Source organism: Clarias gariepinus, chromosome 5 (genome assembly GCF_024256425.1).
Source record: "Clarias gariepinus isolate MV-2021 ecotype Netherlands chromosome 5, CGAR_prim_01v2, whole genome shotgun sequence".
NCBI classification, from domain to species: Eukaryota; Metazoa; Chordata; class Actinopteri; order Siluriformes; family Clariidae; genus Clarias; species Clarias gariepinus.
Window position 1 is genome coordinate 26,003,435 of NC_071104.1, and position 19,728 is coordinate 26,023,162.

Below are 19,728 nucleotides of genomic sequence, written 5' to 3' on the forward strand. Positions count from 1 at the left end.
AAATTTATCAAACAGCCCAGCTGGCTCTGAAATTCAGTAAAGCCTATATACAATCATGGTGACAAATGGGTGAGTAGAATTTAATTAGACTTCATATTAAACCAATAACTGATTTCCTTCATGAGTTATGATGATGTAAAATAAAAATTGGTAAGCATATTTGAAAAGGATAATGACGGTAATATTTAATTCTAGCACCTGGCAGTCCCGTCTTTTAATAATTCTCCTTTCATGATTTGCTATTTTGCTGAAACGGTGCAGAAATTCCAAAACAACACAGTGTCTTAAAATAATATTTATTGTAATATTAAGCATATATTTTCAAATACAGTTGAAAATGGAGTAATCTGGAATAACCATACTTGTTTTTGGAATCATGACTAATCTCTCATACAGAAGTCATCATCTTTTGGTTCTGAACATTCTTACGTTAGAAAAACCAGACAGATGCATGCTGGCTGATGCAGCAAGATATTGCGGCTACTTCTTTATACTCAGCAGCTGGCTTTTTTCCCTCCATCATATCACAGTTCAGGTGTGCGTTACAGTTATAATGATCGTTCTGTCATCAACAAAGCTTTAGAGGTTAAATCTGGCGGGTTTTCCGAGGGAGAAGCACGGGTACATTGCACAATCCGAAAATCAAAGTGCATTAAAGCTTTTGTCATTTCAACGTAAGCTGGTTGCCAGTGAAAATACTTTTAAATGGAGCTATCGGCTGAAAAGCAATTCTGCTCGGTTTAACGACATGACGCAGTCTATGCTTTAGACAGCTTTAGCTTGTTACCTGTGTTCTTAGGCACGGATTAATGAACAAGGCACCTCTAGCAGTTAAGCATCAACACTGTCCTGAAACATAAAGCAAGTACATTTGCACATGGCAGCATTCAGGTCTCGCCATCCTACTTCTTGTGTGGGACACGGTTTCATTCACTCTTAGTGGATTAAATATTTCGTGTACATACAGTACAGATCACTTTCAACACAGTATTGATTACAGAATCAAGGATAATAATGTTCTTATTTTTTTCTCTACTGTATAAATAACTTTAGGAAGAGGTGAATAACTGATTTAACACCAAGTTTTGCAGTGTTAATGTGCGCATCAGAAAAGTTCATCTTTCAAAATGAGGAAAGGAAAATTTAAGGCTTTTCCCAATAATAATAATAATAATAATAATAATAACTTTGCTAAAAATAAATGTAACATAATTATAATGAAAATCTCTAAATCTTTCTCTTTTTTCATCATGATTGCTGGCTATAGCCACCTGAGTGCATCAAGGTTAGAGCTGAGGGGAAGAGAGAGGTGGAATGTTAAGGACAGACATTGCATGAGCAGAATGTAGGGCAAAGGAAGCTGACTGTGTGTGTGTGTGTGTGTGTGTGTGTGTTACTTAATTATTGACAGAATGCTTAGTTATTGACAGTTAGAAGGTAATTATATTGAGGATAGAGCTGAGAGGAGTTTGAGCTGGGAGCAAGCTGGAGATGGCTCCTAAACCCTCAGTCTGCACTGTCTTGAGCATTCAGTCTCTCCGTTCAAAGCCTTCGTCCTCCTCCCATCCTCTTCCTCTTCCCTCAGAGGTACGCCATCAGGTAACACTGAGCTGGGCAAAGCCAATTAGCTTCACCTCGTCAGGGATTTCTGTACTGTCACAGCCAGATGCCTATACGAAAACACAAACACAAGATTAGGTTAGGCAGGTATCCTGGGATATACTACCCCTGCTCTGTTTAATTTAATACATGCCCCGTGGTCATACCAATTTGTACTTGTAAGCACCAATTCCAAATCATATTTTACAAATCATATTGTACTGTAGGTGCGAAATAATTTATTTACAGAATCTGCCATAATAAATATGCACACAAGCAAAAGTTGAAAAAAAAATGTAGGGAAAATTTTTTTTTATTTAAACCAATTTCATTCTCCAACTATCAGATTTTACAGCTAGTGGAGGACATCAAAAAAAAAAAAGCTAGCATTAAAAGAACCATGCAAGTGTGATTACTGACAGAACTAATAACATGTTGTGTTTGTCTTTAGTTTTGGGAGCCCAGAAGGATCAGCGATCAGTAAATATGAGGATCTGTGTGAGGGAAGGTGTGTGGGCGTGTATACGTTCTGCAGACGACGAGATGTAGAAGTGCTGTTGCATTACATCCATTCAATCTGCCTCTGCTCAGCATTTTATGGTCCCTACAGATGATGCATGACCCATGCATATCTATTTTCAGCCCTGACTCCTGACTGAGAGAAAGGTAAGCATGGGCACACGCTCGCACTGAGCAACCTTCTGCACAGCTCAAGAGCAAACTAACAGATTTTCAGACAAAGCCTTAGTGATTATACGTTTCTTTAAATCCACCTGAAAAGGAGAAAGTCATTTCTGTCCTCTCACACATTACAAGAGGATTCGTTTCATATGCATTAATTTGAATGTTGCTGTGGGTAAGAATACCTGTCAGATAACGACAAAGGAAAATTATTTATTAGCTGTGTGTGTGTTCTAAGCAGTGCACGCACTGGGCTTTTGTGTCATATTGATTTTTTTCTTTTTTCTTTTTTGCAAAACAGACTTGGCACTTGTTATGAGAAGCTATAAGAAACTAATCAATAGGAACGAAATCTTCCAAAATGAGATGAACAAAGAAAAAAAAACTATCAAGAAGCAGAAAAATATATACTAATGGTTGAAAAGCATGTCACGTTTAAAAAAATTTGTCTGGAAATGCTTTGCATATGCAAATTAGAGACTTTGTGTCTGTGCGGCGGCGGTCCTTATCACAGCTCCCACACACTCTGAGAGGCTGCAGAAGGCCAGAGGGGCGATCGATCTTTTTTCGCAGACACTTTGCCTCACGTAGATGGAAAAGATTTTGGCAAGACAGCACTGAACAATTTACAGCCGAGCTGGGAGAGTTGTGGGTGTGTTTTACAAAGCTGAAAGGGCCGGTGATGAAAAACACATCTCTGTTGACACCTTTCCTTTCACTACAGTCAGCCAATAAGGGCAGCACTTTGCTGAGGAGACCGCTACACAATTACATGCGCCACATAAATCCTCCCAGTGAAATGTTATGAATTACAGGGAGAGAAAACGGCAAGGCACTACATGTTTCCTGGGAGTGCACCTGCTCGATCACAAATATATCATCTCGGTCTGATATACCAGAGTAAATATGTGTTTCAGTCTCACATTCGGCATGATGCATTGGGGCAATGTTTTTCTTAAGACAAAGAATCGGAAATTGTGGTTCTCAACAGCATTTACATTACAATATATAGCAGGGATGCTGAATAAGAAGTTAAGATGGTCCATTTATTGAAATTTTCTTCAAGCTGACTTGTGAATTTCATGTTTGTGTTAGGATACAGCCTGCGATGGATTGGCACCCTGTTCAGGGTGTACCCCGACTTGTGCCCTAACGCTCCTCTGATAGATTCCAGGCTCTCCCGCGACCCTGTATACAGAGTCTGTGATGGCCTTGTATACCTCCTTGTATTTGTAAAAATAACAAACATTAATAAATCTTTAGTAAATCTTCATTTGCACGCTGCTGGGCTGTAAATGAATGTGAAATAACTATGAAGAGCTTATTATGACAGAGCAAATAATTTGGTTATTTGGTTATTACACATTCTTACCTCAAACTGTTGCTTTTTATCAGTGCCACAGTTTCGGAACATACAGTATGAGATGAACTGGTTTTAAACTTCATGTAGGAAAAATACTGTAAACACACACTCATCTGTCCATTCATCTTTGAAGGCTTACAGTAGTTTTCATAGTCTACTTTCCTTTTCTTTGAGTAAGTCAAGCTTTCGTTTCTGTTTATTCTGCTTACACAGTTTCCTGTGTATAGACAATTGTGTTGATTAGTTCTGTTGAGTGACACACTCACCTTAAGGGGAAAAAAGCACTAGATTACTGGTATATTAATTCTTCTTATTTATCAGAAAAGCATCAGGGTCTGGATGGAACTGTCACTTGGTCTGGATCCGCTCCGGATTTAGTGATGTTGGCTTTATACTACTGCCATGTAATACAAGCACTTGCTTTTTAATCAAAAAATGCAGAGTGCAGAAGGAAAATTATGTAAAATATTTGATAATATAAAAGCAAGAGACAATTAAAAAAAAGGCTTGTATGATAGAGTGGATATAAAACATGCCCCTGGTAAAAATGCACATTTTTTATGATAGAAAATTTAAACCAAAATAAATCATGTTTGATGATTTTTCTACCTTTATTGCCATATAACAGCTCACAAAAATTAAGTAAGAAGCTAATAGAAATATTTTAAGAAAAGATCCTTGTTGCATTAATGTGCATGGACTCTTATCATGAAGATAAGAGTTTGCTTAATATTAACCCAACCACTTTTAAAGTCATGTTTAAAACTAATTATCCATGGTTATGGGAATGATTATCATCATCATAAAAGTGAATCAGATTTACCCAAATTTAATCCATCCATATCTTTTGGTTTAATTCAGTTGTTGAAGCCATGGTCGGCAAGAAGCTTACAAAGCATGTACATAAATCTTACTGTCAAAAGATATCGATCAGAAGAGGGGTACAAAAGAATTTAAAAAACATTCAATGTACCATAGAACAGCATGAATGTTATCAGCAACAAGTGGAGAAAATAGGCCACCACAGTGATGTTACCAAGAATGGGATGTGTCTCTAAAATTAAGAAAAGGACAAGGAGAAGTTTTATCAGGGAGGCTGCCAAGATACCTACACCAACATTAAAGGAGCTGCAGGAATATCTGGCAAGTCCTCGTCACTGTTTGTGACAACAATCTCCCCAAAAAATAACAATAACCCAAGCCTATGTAAGTTCTGTCAAAACAGTCATACACTCATACCTAAACCATGCGGCAAAATGAGTTATGGTCTGATGAGATCAAAGAAAAAATATCTGAGCATGGCTTATCACCCAAAGAACACCATACCCATGGTGAAGCACGGTGATGGCGGCATCGCGCTATGAGGCTGCACTCTCTTCTGCTAGGATTGGGGGTCTAGTCAAGATAGATGGGGTGATGCAAGGTCATAGAATCAAAAGACAGCTGAAGCTGAGGAACAATTTTACCTTGCAGCATGATGGCCCTAAACTACACTTCCAAGTCAACAAAAAAGACTATGTTTTTGAATAGCTTAGTCAGAGCCTAGCCCTAAATTCTGTCAAGAACCTGTGAAGTACACAGAAAGTCCCCTCACAGTTTGAAAGCCTTTTTTGCCAGGAAGAGTAGAAAATTTGCAAATCAAGACGTGCCAAGGTTAAGGATTTTCTAGTTCTTTTCTTTCCTTTTTTTTTTTTTTGTTGTTGTTAAGTACATTTTCTTAGTTGCTTCAGTAAATCACATTAACCAATAAGAACCCAGACCCATTTTTTCTTTAAGCTGCTGCATTAAGTTTATCACTTCAAAGCTGAAAAACATGACATGTTTTAAAATTATATCCACTACACAAGTTGGTGGCATGCTTTTATCTATATTAGAGGTTAGCATAAAATAGAGCTAACCTCTAGTAGCATATTGCCATTATAAATTCATCAACCATAACATTAAAAGCCCTGACAGGTAAAGTGAATAGCATTGATTGTCTCCTTGTACTGTGTGGACAGCTTTCAAGGGGACGGATGTATATTAGGCAGCAAGTAAAAAAAAAAATCAGTTCTCTAAGTTGATGTGCATGAGGCATAATGATCACACTGTGATTTTAAGGGCCACACTGTGATGACCAAAAGGCTGGGTTAAAGCATCTCCAAAATAGCAGGTCTTCTGGGGTGTTCCTGGTATGCAGTGGTTAGTATCTACCAAACATATGCCAAGGAAGAAAAATTGGTGAACTGGTGGGAGAGTCATGGGTGTCCAAGGCAAGCCTATTTAGGCCAATCTGACAGAGGACCTACTGAAGTATAGCACACTTTCAAAACCTTGTACCAAAAACTTGCTGTGTATTGGGCTGAAAAGCTGTAGACTGGTCAGAGTGCCCATGCTGACCACTGTTTTGTGTCCACACAAAAAGCTCTTTCAAAGGACACACGAGCATCAGAAATGGAGCAATGGCTCCAGGATGCACTATGGGAAGAAGCCATGCATGTAAGACAGTGTCATGATCTAGGCAATGTTCTGCCAAAGAAGTCTGGGTCTTTGCATTCATCTAAATGTTACTTTGACACATAACACGTTTGCAAAACAAGTACTCCCCGAGGGCAGTGGTTTCTTTCAGCAAGGTAATTCACCCTTGTCACACTGCAAAATCATTTAGAAATGGTTTGAGGAAAAACGAATTTGAGGTGTTGACTTGCCCTCCAAATTCTCTACTGTAGATCTAACTCGGGTCAAATATCTGTGGGACGTACTGGACTAACAAGTCTCATCTATTAATGCACCTGAATGCATCCATGAATGCGTGCCTGATCGATGTATAGCTCCACGAATAGTCCACATTATAATCACCACATTAAGCAATGCAAATGTGTTTTAGTTTAATGACATGACTGAGGTTAACAAATGACACCCAATCCAATCATCTCATAGAGCTGCTGCTCCCCATAAATGAGCCTGTTCGAGTTCTACTAGATTCATGGATGATCAAACACATTTTAGTTTGCTTTCATCATAAAACAGGCGTAGACGTGTGCTTTCAAAAAGAGCCCTTGAGTAGATAAGCTGTGATCTACCCCAGCTCAGTATCTAGAAGAGCTCTCTACACAAACATCTGCCCTGACAGAGACTACATTATAATCCTCACAGAGGCCTCTGTAATGTTTGGCCCCAGCGGGATTCACACTAATCCTTTCCCATTTAACTGATTCGAGTTTAATTGTATAAAGGCTGTCAAGAAATAATGTCAGCACGCAGATATACACATTAAAACTAAATTATTAAGATTTTCAATCATGCTTGTAGAGTAGAGAATCAGTGATAAAGGAATGACACTGCTGAGTAGACATATGATGCCTCATAAATCACCACTGAATTAAGGGATACACTAAAACTGAGTGTAATTTAAAATTACATTTCTTTTCCGCACAATTGATAACTTCGCAAAGCTTCCAGCTAATTTTTTAAAATTATTTTAGTGATGATAATTTGCTCTTGAAAATCCACTGTGCTTGTGTTTGCTATTGTATTTTCTCAAATTTTCCCAGAAATCAGTACAGGGACAAATGTGTGAAAAGCAGTCAACATCAACAAATGTGCACGAAAGATATCAGATTCCAGGAGTATAGTCCATTTTGGGTAATAATGTCTATCATGAATGCAGTTAGAAAATCTGTATGTCTATAATACAGAGATCTTTGTGATGGAGCTCATTTGCGAACAAACATTTTTCGGCTGCTCCTGACGACGATGCACCACAGTGGACCATCCTATCCGCATACAACATGCCACAGGTTTTATGCCGGATGCCCTTCATGACACAACCTTACACATTCTATCTTGTAGACTTGGGACTTGGGACCTAAGTGGCTGGGAATAGAAACTGAGCCTTCTGCATGGCAGGCGAGAAGCCTAACCCTGTGCCACCAATGCCCTAAGTTAATTTGCCAACAAATACTACAGCAAAATTCGCTGCACCCCATGTTTGTCATAAATCAATTCACGCCTGCTCTGTCCCTATCATACGAATCAGGATGAGTGAAGGTTAATGTGCTTCCTCTGAGACACATGAAGTCAGACAAGCACATCGTTTCAAACTAGTACTCATGCTGCATCACAGGTCAGCATAAATCACATAAGAATAGCAATATCTGCCTTTTTCTGCATAAATTAGCTTATAGATGACCATAACTGGTAGTAGAGGGGGCATACGATCCCTCACACCCAGTACTTTCTCTATAGACTTCCAACCATGGATAACTTCGATTGCAGTAATGGGATTTAAACCTAACATCTCCTGTCAATACTGTACATGCAACACTTATCTGTTGTGCCCTCAAAAAGCCGTCAAAGGCAAGATTTCACCCATTACAGTAAGTGACCCAAAAGCACTTCTTGTTCTTGTTTGTTTGTGAGAAATACCATTTAAATACACTCCAAACATAAAAGGCGCTATTGAAGAAAACCTTTTTCAGCCATTTAACCTGGCTTGATTTGTTTGTTGTTTGGATCAATTCCAAAATGTAACTAGTTCATGTCACCGTGACAATTCAATAGAAATCCTACACAAATTCATCATTTATTTTTGAGACTTTGCACTAATAAGATTTGTAAACACGTACTTGATTAATTCCATATCACAATACTGATGTACATCACCATGGGTTGTAAAATAGAGTACTAATTATTTACGTAGGGATTAAAATAGTAAACAAATGTTAATTTAGTGGTCAGTGTATTGTTTTATATGTTTTTGGAGGACTCACCAGTTTAAAGGTCAACACTTTATATGTAACTGGGTCTTCTACAATCTTTTGAAGGTTAGCAGCAACTGAAACATATACATGTCACTCAATGAAAACAATCATATTATCATATACATGCTATTATTTCAATGAAAGTTCGTTTTTAGTGTGAAATTTATGCAAAAAGGTAGTGTTGCCATACCGACTACAACATCATGTCCACTGACGAGACCAGCAGAAAACAGCTCCTGAGAAACTCCATCAGCAGTATCTATAAGGATATAACAGGAAACCATCTAAGCTCCTAGCATGTACAAATGCAAATATTAAACTGCTGAAGACTGCTATCAGTGCCATATTATATGTCTTTTAAACATCTAAATAACACACACACAAACACACACACAGCATTTCATTTGGGCAATCATGCCAGTCACCCCATGCATGTGCCGTGTCCATGAGGGGGCGCCAGGCCTTGCATTGCTAATGTGTTTAGAGCAGCCCTCACCTCGACCTGGAGTGAATTCAAACCGTATGTCATTCAACTCCTTCCTCGAGTTCCTGTGAAAGACAGAGAGAGAAAACCTGTCTATGTATCCTAGAGAGGCAGGAAAACTAAATTTAGAACTTAAATAATAAATTTCAAATCAAAACACTACACATTAATAGGTTTGTTTGTTTGTTTGTTTTTCAGACACTAAACATCACAATCAGTCTTTTCCTGTATTACTTTCTATATTGGAACATCTTCAAGTAATGCTTTATCTGCCTAAATATGATTACATTTAAATATTAACAATAATCTAATATTTTATTGATGTACGACACGTTTTAGAGAAAGATATACCGAACTAATTTATTGAGAAATCATTTGCAGGTTTTGCCCTTTTTCAGCACAAAATGTAACATAAATTAAGCAATTACCAATGTTTTAATAAATTCTTCTGCAATATGCTTCTAAATAGAAACAAGAATCATCTAGCACCAGATTGCTGCTACTGAAAATAGGAAATTGCTTTTGTGGGTTTCCACTCCATTAAGTGTAGTTTATAAAAATAATTCTTTTAATCATTTGCACTACTGCAGTTTAAGAAAAGCCTTGTTGATGCAATAAATCCAACAATATAAAAAATAATCGACATGATCAAGGTAGTTGTTTCTAGTTACTTCTTCTTGTAGTGCATTGACTAAATATTTTGTACATTTGGGAACATGCAAATATCAGCAGTTATTAGGGAGAAAACTGTATAATATACAGTACCAGGCAAAAGTTTGAACACACATTCTAATCCATTTTTTTTTTTTAGTTTGTGATTTATTTTTTACCTTGTAGAATGATACTGGAAATTTCAAAACTATAATATAACACATATGTGTTCCTTAATTACAGAAGGTAATTAAGGAACATCAACAACATTTAGTGATCATTTTAATTTTATTAAGATACAGAGGTCAGCTGTTCTAGAAGAGTTTTTGCAAGAACAGTATTATTAAGTTTATTTGCAAAACCAATCAAGCACCATGATGAAACTGGCTCTCATAAAGACCATCCCAGAAAAGACCAAAACTTACCTTTGCTGCAGAGGAGAAGTTAATTGAGTGTTGCCAGCCTCAAAAATCACCAATTTACAGCAGCTCAGATTGGAGCTGTTATGAAGGCTTTACAGAGCAGAAGTAGCAGATACATCTTAATATCAGAGGAGATCATTGCATTTTTTTTCGATTTTTTCAGCAGTAAAAAATCATGGAATTAAAAGCTGTGTTCCAACTTTTTTACCAGTCTTACAATCCTAAAGGCACATGTATGATAAATACAAGGTGGCAACACAATTATATAAGTAATGCAAAAGATTTACCAAATGTTCGTTGGTTTTACAGTGGTTACAATAATAATAATAAAGCATTAAAGAATAATTAAACATTAACATGGGAATTATTTATCAACATTTACGAGATGGAAAGACCACTACAGCTTTAGTGGGAGTGAGTTTGGATGGGGGCCCAGCCTCCCACTTAGGAACTGGACTGGGCTTAATTACTTGGCTCAATAAAGAAAGACTCTCCTTAAAAGTGTTACAGTAGAGCAGACACTAATGACTACCGTGTTCACCCCATATATACATTCTGTAAATCCCTTAGTTTTATCAAGGCCTGGTAAAACAGACTGGGGAGCTGCCTCACACATGATCACTAGATAACAGCTTACAGAACAGAGTGAATAATGTCCTCAGGGGAGTGTATCAAGGCATACTGGGTTACAACTGGTATACAAGCCACCAGACTTAAAGCCTTCCTTTTTTGTGTGTTTTTGTATTTAACTGAGCTGTGTAAATGAGCATCGCTCGTGTTGAACCTGGGATAGTCATGATACATTTTATTAGTAGCACATGGTAAAATCTTTAGCTGGGGGTTTAAGAGAATATCTCTCCAGCCAAACACAAGAGTAAGTGTTTGCTCTCTTAAGCAAATCACAAGAGTCAGTTAGTTCATGTATGCATAATAATGCAGTTAAGAGATCATTTTCCCCAAGCTGTCTTATTATGTTTCATGAGCAACTAGTGGAAAAAGATCCGATTTTCACCCACCTTTCAAAAAAAACATGCAACTAAGTGGATTGACTATGCTACATTGCCTCTAGGTATAAATGAGTGTATGAGTGAGGTGTGTATGAGTGTCTGTGTTTTCCCTGGACATGTTTAGCAACCTTGACCAGGATAGAGTAATTTATCAAGATGAATGAATAATTATAAATAAAATCATTCATAATCAGGATCTGGTGTAACCAGATCCTGCTTTCAGTTCATACAGTGATTTAGAGTGTGTGTTTAGCAGGTGTGTTATACTTCACGGGTCACTAACGAAGATCTGACCTAGTAGACTGACAGTTGCATTAGCTTCATTTCTCACAATCCCAGATTAAGAGGACAGGATCTTATTTAAGCCTCACAAAATATCCTCAACCATGGCCCTCACACACTGCTAAATCCTATGTTACAGTGACAACATAGGAATTTAAGCCGGACATTCATGTAAGTATCAGAAGTGGCATGAATTGGAGAAATAGAACTAAATTTTGCGATGCACTGCAGGGTGCGGAAAAGAACGTGGGCAAGTTAAGCTGCATTTCAAATACGCGTGCAAGGATTTCGCTGCTATATTTGTTGACTACCAGACTAGCAGCACATCATCCACTCAGCTGACAGCCATCTGTAGGGGTGTGACGTGAAAATCTCAGCTAGCAAAGAAGGGATAAAGTGAAAAAGTCTCTGTGTTATCTCTCAAGAGAAAGCGAGGGCTGCGTCTCCTCCTCGCCTGTCATAGCCATATCTGACTTACACACCCTAAACCTTCCATCTCAATCTGCCTGCTTATTTTCCGTCAGGAAAAAAATGCCAGTCACAGGCAGAGATATAAAGAACAAGAGGGACCTAAACAGATTAATGTGTTGGGGAAAATAGGCTATATGGCTATAAGAAAGAAATTCTTTCCTAGTTTTGGTTAGTGAAATGATAAATCACAAAAATGATAAATTGGCCCCCCCAAAAAAATGATCAGGTAGATCTTAAACGGTTGATAAATCTACATTATAAAACAAACAAACAGCAGAAATCCTGAGCCATGGGTGCATCAGGGTAAGAAGGGAAGTTTATGAAGCAATACACCTGCGTAGTGGCCACTGTACAATGCAGCAATTTGTGGCAATAAAATTAAGCCAGCTGATGACCTGAGTGGTATATTCCAGGACTTACACTGTAAAAGAGTGGCTCTGGGAGAATTACATAAATTGACCACCACATCGTGTGCCGTAATAAAAGCTAAAGGCAGTCAAACAAAATATAGCCATGTGCAACTTGCACTGGAAGCCCTAAGGGGCAGACACCATGTGATAAACTATTATTACATTTCTTTTTGTTTAATGTAAATGTAGTGTAAAAGTCTTAATGAAATAATTTGTCATTAAGCATTATAATTATAATCACTGACTAACTGCTGTGGTATAAGAGGATTAAAATATTTTTTCACTTTCTTCTTTATTAATTCCTTATACCAGCAAGCCTTTCATGTTTTATTCCTTTTATAATACATATGTGAGCTGCATGGTGCCTTAGTGGGTGAGCACTCCAGAACTGCGGGTTTGAAATCTTAGAGTGTGTGTGTGTGTGTGTGTATGTGGAGTTTGCATGTTTTACTCTGTGCTTGGGTTGGGGGGGGATTCTTTAGGTAGTTCAGTTTCCTCCCACAGTCAAAACACAGGCGTAGGTAGGTGGTTGGGCATCTCCAAATTGCCCAAATGTAAGATTGTGTGTGTGTGTGTGTGTTTGTGTGTGTCTGCCCTGTGATGGGTGTACCCGGCCTATGTTTCCTTCGGATAGGCTCCAGGCCTCCTGCAACATTAAACAGGAAAAGCAGTATACAGTAGATAATGGATGTATATGCATGTATATGCACTGACTGGAATATAGCAGAGCATCTTATATATGTTTACACATAGTAAGTTAGGGCTCATTCAAATATACAAGATTATCTTGACATTTTGGCCGAACTCACCAAAACCTGATGGATTTACACCATGTGTCTTGCATACTAACTGCACATTTACTCTGCACCGTACACTCCAAGTGAACAGTTCCTGTTTAATTAATAAGTATCTAAATCAGTAAAAAAATAATTCTTGGCAAACCAGCAGTTTGTAGACATGCTCATGAACATCCACCTTTTATACCAGAGAGCCTTGTTGTGCTGTTACAACTACGGTTTAAATCTGAAGCTGATGCACATGTATTTATTTACATAATAGGTGATATGTAGAAGATTTATATAAGACTAGCAGTAGTACCCGCTGTTGACGATTACAGTTTACAAAAATAGTTAGAAAGTTAAAGTTAAAAATAAGCTGATCAGCTTTATCATAATCAGTGATATTATTATTTCAGTTTAAAGCCCACATACATGTCTGCCTGTCTTTCTTCATGGCAAAACTCTCTGCCTAATTTATTAAAACAAACAAAAAAAATTAATAATAATTGTAAGGTTGAGTACGTTGCACCTTGTTTGGGATAAGCACTTTTTCCGTAGTCGGTGAGTGAATTTGCATTTTGAGGAATTAAAAAAGATTAAGTTTTGTCTTAAAATGACTTCAGTGAATTTAAATTTACTGACGCCACCTCAGCACTGTTATTTCAGCAGTAAAAATATGAACTAATCCCAATAAAATATTCGGTTTAGCTTTAAGTACACTGTTAAAACGTCTGGGTCATATTCTGTCACAAAACCTCTTCTAACTTCCCGTCTATTTAACATTTGGTGCAAAGCTCAGTTTTCATAGTGTACGTCCTATTTTTTGGAAGTAATCCATGATGAGTCACGCTGTCGTGTGTGCTTCATGAGGATTTGGGTGCCTTATACTGTAGGTGCATTACGGTGTACGCCGTATCTTCCAATGTTGATTGGCTTTTTTGAGTGACGTATATAGCCATACCCACTGTGGGACAAAAGCGCTGAATGGGTAAAAAAATAATAATAAAACGCTAGATGCTATAACGGAATTGTAACTTTTAATTTTTTTGAGACTGGTTTCAGATTCTCCAATGAGCGAGTTCTGACCAATGTACAGACAAAACCTTTCTATTATCTATAAATGTACTATTATAATTCCCCTGTAAGAGGGTAAACATTATCTGTAGTCCCATTAAAACTATCTATATACTTTAAGTGTTACTAGACAGGTATTTGAGATGCCTTATATACAGTACGTTTTTGCAAATAAAAAGTATCTGCAATTTATAAACCGTACCATTCACCCCTAACCAGATTGAATAATCTGTGTTTTCCTAAACAAGAATAGAAACTACTTCATTTAATAATTCCCAATACACAATTAAATGTTTCTTTCTTTTCCTCCAACAGAGCAGCTAACTAATCAGTGTACTAGCACCTTATGAGTGCCTAAGTGCGGCGATATTTTAATCTTTAATTGAAGCACCTTGTTTTCATTAAAAAAAAAAATTTATATTTTACTTTATAAATAGAATTTAGGAACTTTGTAGATATTTTGTGCATTAAAACAGAATAACTTTCTGGAGGCATAACATAGAACAATATAAACATTTAATTTAAATTTTATTATTACTGCACTGAATACTAGTACATTAGTTAGGCGATGCCTAATGTAGTGTTTATTTAGATAAGAGATAGTGTGCTTAGATAATCTGATATGTAATATAGGAGATTATTTAGAATCCTCGCAAATCATGTGCACAGGTCTTAACTGCATGTGACTGACACTCTGGCATACTTCAAGCTCAACCTTAATCCTGCTGTCCAGTACTCAAAAGGAACCTTTGTCTTTCCCACCCTTCTCCATACTCCGTTCTGTCCTACATGTGCCCTGAGTTGGCATTCATGCTGCTCAAGACTGACATACACATATGGTGGCCTGTCAACAAAGCAGCACCCCAACAAACCCTGAGGTAAGCCAGGTCATGGGGTAAAATGAGAGCTGCAAGATAAAGTGATACAGGCAAGAGGAAAATAACTGAAAAAAGAAAGACACATGGACATATGCAAATAAGATTTATCTGCATCCTCACTCATCTTCACTAGTAGCAACTACATTTTTAAGATAAATGCTTTAAAAGCAAATAGATTTGCAAGGCAAATAACACAACATTCTAATGTATCTGTGAGGTTACTTTTAAAGAGCTGATAAATAAATGCCTGAGTTACTCAACCTTTAACCTTCCACTTTACTGTCTCCCCCTATGCGGCACCCTCATAGATTATGATCACAACCTCATAATGCAACGTAATTATGCAATCCCACTACGCTGCATCTACAGAGCTACTCCACTCCACCGGGCAGTGGAGTAGCTCTGTACTGCACAGTCAAAAAAGCAGCTTCCAGTTGGCACCTGATTTGTGAAATGCGACTAATATTCAAAAAAAGGTATCACTAGAGCGCATCAAATGTAATGTGATGCTCAGTCAGCTGCCTCGTACGTTCAAATGCTGCTTATACGCTAATAGGAAATAAACAGCTTTGCATATGATCCCTGTGTACAAAGGAGGCAGAGAGGCATCCGAATCAGATGTCTACACAAAAGAGGTTAAAAGCGATTGGCCAAACAGTGACATAATGGGTAATGGGAGTTGACAGAGATCAGTGAAAACCATTGAGCATGTTTTGTATGGTAGTGGAAATGCCTTCAAAGCAAACAGGCTGATAAAAGAATTCATATGTGTGTGTGTAAAATGGAAACTGACGTGGACCACGAGTCTATCATTACGAGATCTAATGAGGCAACACAAGATAAATAGTGTATAGAACCAGCTCATGATGCTCTCCCCATATAACAGGATAAACTGCTGCTTCGATTAAAGCTTTAGCAGAGATTCATATATACTCGCATAAGCCATTTAATACGTTTATGCATTTCAGATGTTTAGACTCTCAGCACAGCTTGCTGTTTTTCCTGCTCTGCTACACCTGATTCAACTTATCGACTAATTGCTTGTGACTTGATGAGCTGAATCAGAAGCGCTCATGGAGGGAGGATAAAACACTCCATGATGTCTGGCTACATATGGTGCAGCCTACAGTTCCTCTCAACTGTTCATTTAACATCCGCCATAATTCAATCCTGCTTTAATACTTATACTTGCTTCAGATTGTATCTGAGCATAGCCTGTAGTTTACTTATGATGCAGCAGGGGATAGCAATTTTGTTGGGAACGATGACATTAGCTTCAAAAGAGAGTACCTGTAACATGAGAGGTTACTGTACTTGACTTATTGTATCTATTGACCCTAGAATAACTACATATTTTATGGAAACCTACAGGTACAGACCAGCAGCTAGTTTCGAGCAGTTGTAAATATACACTACCAGTCCAAAGTTTGCCACATTAATCAACGGCTCTACAGCCAATCAGGGGCGTCTTTGAGCTTATGCAAGTGAAAGTAGCGGATAGCGCTGCCCTCCCAGTGTTTTACCCTGCCTCCAACGGCGCGTGAGCGAAGAGTTCGAAAAGATGCGGTCAGCTGGCGTCACGTGAAAACACGTGATAGTCTTCGGCTCTCTCAACTGGGTGGCAATAGCAGCCTTAATGTGGGAGCCCTCTAGTGACGGAAAGGAATTGTGAGAGGAATCCCGACTGAGTGGTAGTCTGAGTGGTAGTAGCCTAAATGTGGGAGCCCCCTAGTGACAGGGAGGAATTAGATACATTAGGGATAAATTAGGGAGAAAATCAGGGAAAAATCCAAAAAAAAAAAAACTTTGGACATACCTTGGAATTCAGTGATCTCTCCTAATTTTTATTTCTCTGTATATTGTAAAAGGTTGCTAAAGGCATCCAAAATATGCTATAATCATCTTTAAACAGTGATATTGAGATGTGTCTTACTTTTGCTCTGTAAAGTCTTCATAACAGCTCTAATCTCATGTACCGTTAATTGGTGATTTTTGAGGCTGGAGCAGCAAACAGGTAAATTTAGTTTTTTCTTTCCTGGGATGAGAGCCGGTTTCATCATGCTGCTTGGTGGGTTTTGAAAAGGCATTTGACAATACTGTTCTTGCAAGAACTATTCCAGATCAACTGACCTTCATGTCTTAAAATAACAACTGACTGATGTTATTACTAAATTACCTAATGCCATACTGTATGTGATTTCATAATTTTGAAATCTCCAGTTTTGTTCTTGATTGCATAAAGTAAATCTCTAAACAAAAAACATGGTATTTACATTTAGGCATTTATTTTAAGCATTTATCCACTTACATTCTTATCTAATTACACATAGGAGCAGTTGGGGGTTAAGGGGCTTTAACCACTGAGCTACCCCTGTTTTGGAAGGTGTGTCCAAATGGTACTTTTTACAAATTAGGTTTTTTTTTTTTTTTTACTTATGTGGTCATGGTAATATATTAAACCTGTCAATAAATGTTCTGCCCAGATAATCAAAAACCACACAAAAGACCTGGAATGTATTTTTTTCTTAGCCTTTTTGTGGGAAAGTATTTCACTTATATGTCTGACAGATATTATCCACAACCCCCTTTTCCTCTCATGTTTGTAATATATCTTGCTTTGTACACCTGACACACTGTCTTTACTTGATTTGACAACCAAAGAGTATTTCTAAATTACTCCAATCTGGCAACCCTGTCATTAACTGTCTGTTCACTGCTCCTCCATGAAGCCATGCAAATCTTGCCAGAGAAAAGGCCTTTAGGCACTTGCTACATTTCCCATTTTGCCCCGAAGGTGGAATAATAATAATAATAATGCCATGGAAGCACCATGTACAGTAGCCTGCTGCCTCACAATAGCACACATCTAGAAAGGAGGCAAACAAATCAATGGAACATCTTCTATGTGTCTAACAGTGATATATATTTAACACAGAAGAGATGATTAGTATTATTTAATCTGAATTTAACTGGATCCAATTAAAATCCCCAAATCAAGCTCTCCCAGATGTTTGACTTCTAACCTCAGCCTTCACACAGTGCATTATGTTACATAAAGTCGAACTTGGAGATACTGTATGTAAACTAGACCTTGGAGAGAGTAAGAGAAACAGCAAGCTACATCCATTCAATTAGATGTGAAGGTTAGAATTAATACACTTCCGCTTCTCCAGTGGGAGTTGTTTGGGATTTGGGATGTGTGGCTAAGTGATTATGCCTACATGCAAACATGATTAATATACTCATAGAGGCTGGGACGCATGCGTATGCCTGGACCTCAGTACCAGGGCTAGGGTATATCATATCTACCACAAAGAAGTAGCCAAACTGAAAAACAAGTATTATTTTGCACTCTACAGTACATTGCGGTACTGTGTGTGTGTGTGTGTGTGTGAGATTGTGTATTTTGGACCATGTGCCTGGTTGCAGAAGAAGCAATTTGCATAAAAATACATGATTGTCTTTCTCATTGTCTCCTCTTTATAAAAATGCTCTGTGTGTGAATAGAAGATTATATGTACATAATAATCCCTGTAGTCCCTTGCCTGACGTGTGCTTTAGGTCTGCACTTGTTGTGGGTTTGTAACTGTAATGAGAATTTGATGCATGATGAATTTTCACAGCCTGGTCTTTAAATTATACCCAACGTGAAATTAAAAAGAAATAAAGTTTCTAAATTCAGGGCAATAACTATGAGTTGAATCCCTCCAGAGAGAAAAGCCTCCCACCTCCCCCTATCTATCTCCGTCACACGCAATCTCATGCTGCCCCGAGCCTCTATGCCACTCCGATATCAGTTATGATCATCTTATAAAACACACAAAGAGCTGTGACTGTCTGCCAACTGAACACGAAGGATTTCCAAGCCCTGTGTGCACTACATGTATGTGTATTTGACATTATTTTCATTTTGACTTCAACACTGAGGCTAATCACTTTCGACAATTGAGATGAATTAAATCCTGAACAAATATTCTACCTGCATACTAACAAGGATTTTCACTCGGAGTCGTCTGCTTTCAGTTCAGTGACTCGTATTGAAAAGTAAGTGAGGAAGTTGTCATCACACTGTAAGTTGTTTAATAGTGCTAAAAATACAAAGAGTCCCCTGGGTGCTCTTGTTCGCCAGAGTGTGAGGAACAGTTGAAAGCTGTTCACCTTGTCTTGTGATTTGAGAACAATGCTTAGTCTTTTTTAATAGCTAACGACTATGAAGTGCGGAGCAATTTGGAAAATCCAGCTGAGCATAATGCTCTAATTTAGTCACTTCCTTTCCACACAGCCTCAACCAGACTGACTGAGACGGATCATTTCAAAAGACAGACACACACACACAAACACTCTTTAGTATACAAACCATAGTTATTAGGCTCCTACAGTCAGGAGACACTGACAGACAGACAGAGTACTTCAGTCATTTCCAACTACTTTAAGAGCTGGTAAAAGCGCAAGGAGAGCAGAATGAAAAATCAAGTGCCTTTCTCACCTCAGTCTCAGGACCATGTTCACAGCACCCTGAGTGCTTGGGCTGTTTTCAAGAGGTTGAATCTTTAATGGGAATAAAAAGAAGAAAAGAAAAAAAAAACATCATATCAGATATTTTTCACCCTTCATTCAAGGTATATCTTATGTGTACATTATATGTATAACATGACTGGGATTTTCCTGACTGCAAAGCGTTTTAATGCAGGTTTCGTTTTAAGAGCTCAGGCTTATATTAGAGCATAAGGCAAAAGGGGTCGTATAAAATTCTCTTCTCACATCCACAGGGTACTGCGTGCCCACAGCACTCTATTTCTGATCAATTTTAAATAACGGTAATGTCCCTGAGAAAAGAGAGTGCCGAGATGAAAGAGAGATGAGACAGGCAGACAGAAAGAAACAC

At 37.9% G+C, this 19,728-nt stretch overlaps 1 protein-coding gene across 3 annotated transcripts in view; it reads right to left on the minus strand.

The window, feature by feature from the left end:
• Positions 1 to 317: 317 nt before the first annotated feature.
• stk39 (serine threonine kinase 39) overlaps positions 318 to 19,728 on the minus strand; it is a 38,378-nt gene continuing 18,967 nt past the window's right edge. For 2 of the 3 annotated variants that reach the window (XM_053497297.1, XM_053497298.1), the window contains exons 14-18: positions 19,330 to 19,391; positions 8,882 to 8,934; positions 8,576 to 8,644; positions 8,395 to 8,459; positions 318 to 1,670 (exon numbers count right to left, since the gene is read on the minus strand). In XM_053497297.1, coding sequence (XP_053353272.1) covers positions 1,596 to 1,670; positions 8,395 to 8,459; positions 8,576 to 8,644; positions 8,882 to 8,934; positions 19,330 to 19,391 — 324 coding nt within the window. In that variant the 3' untranslated portion in view covers positions 318 to 1,595. The remainder of the gene's footprint in view (positions 1,671 to 8,394; positions 8,460 to 8,575; positions 8,645 to 8,881; positions 8,935 to 19,329; positions 19,392 to 19,728) is intronic. The other variant, XR_008360552.1, reaches the window with a different exon arrangement.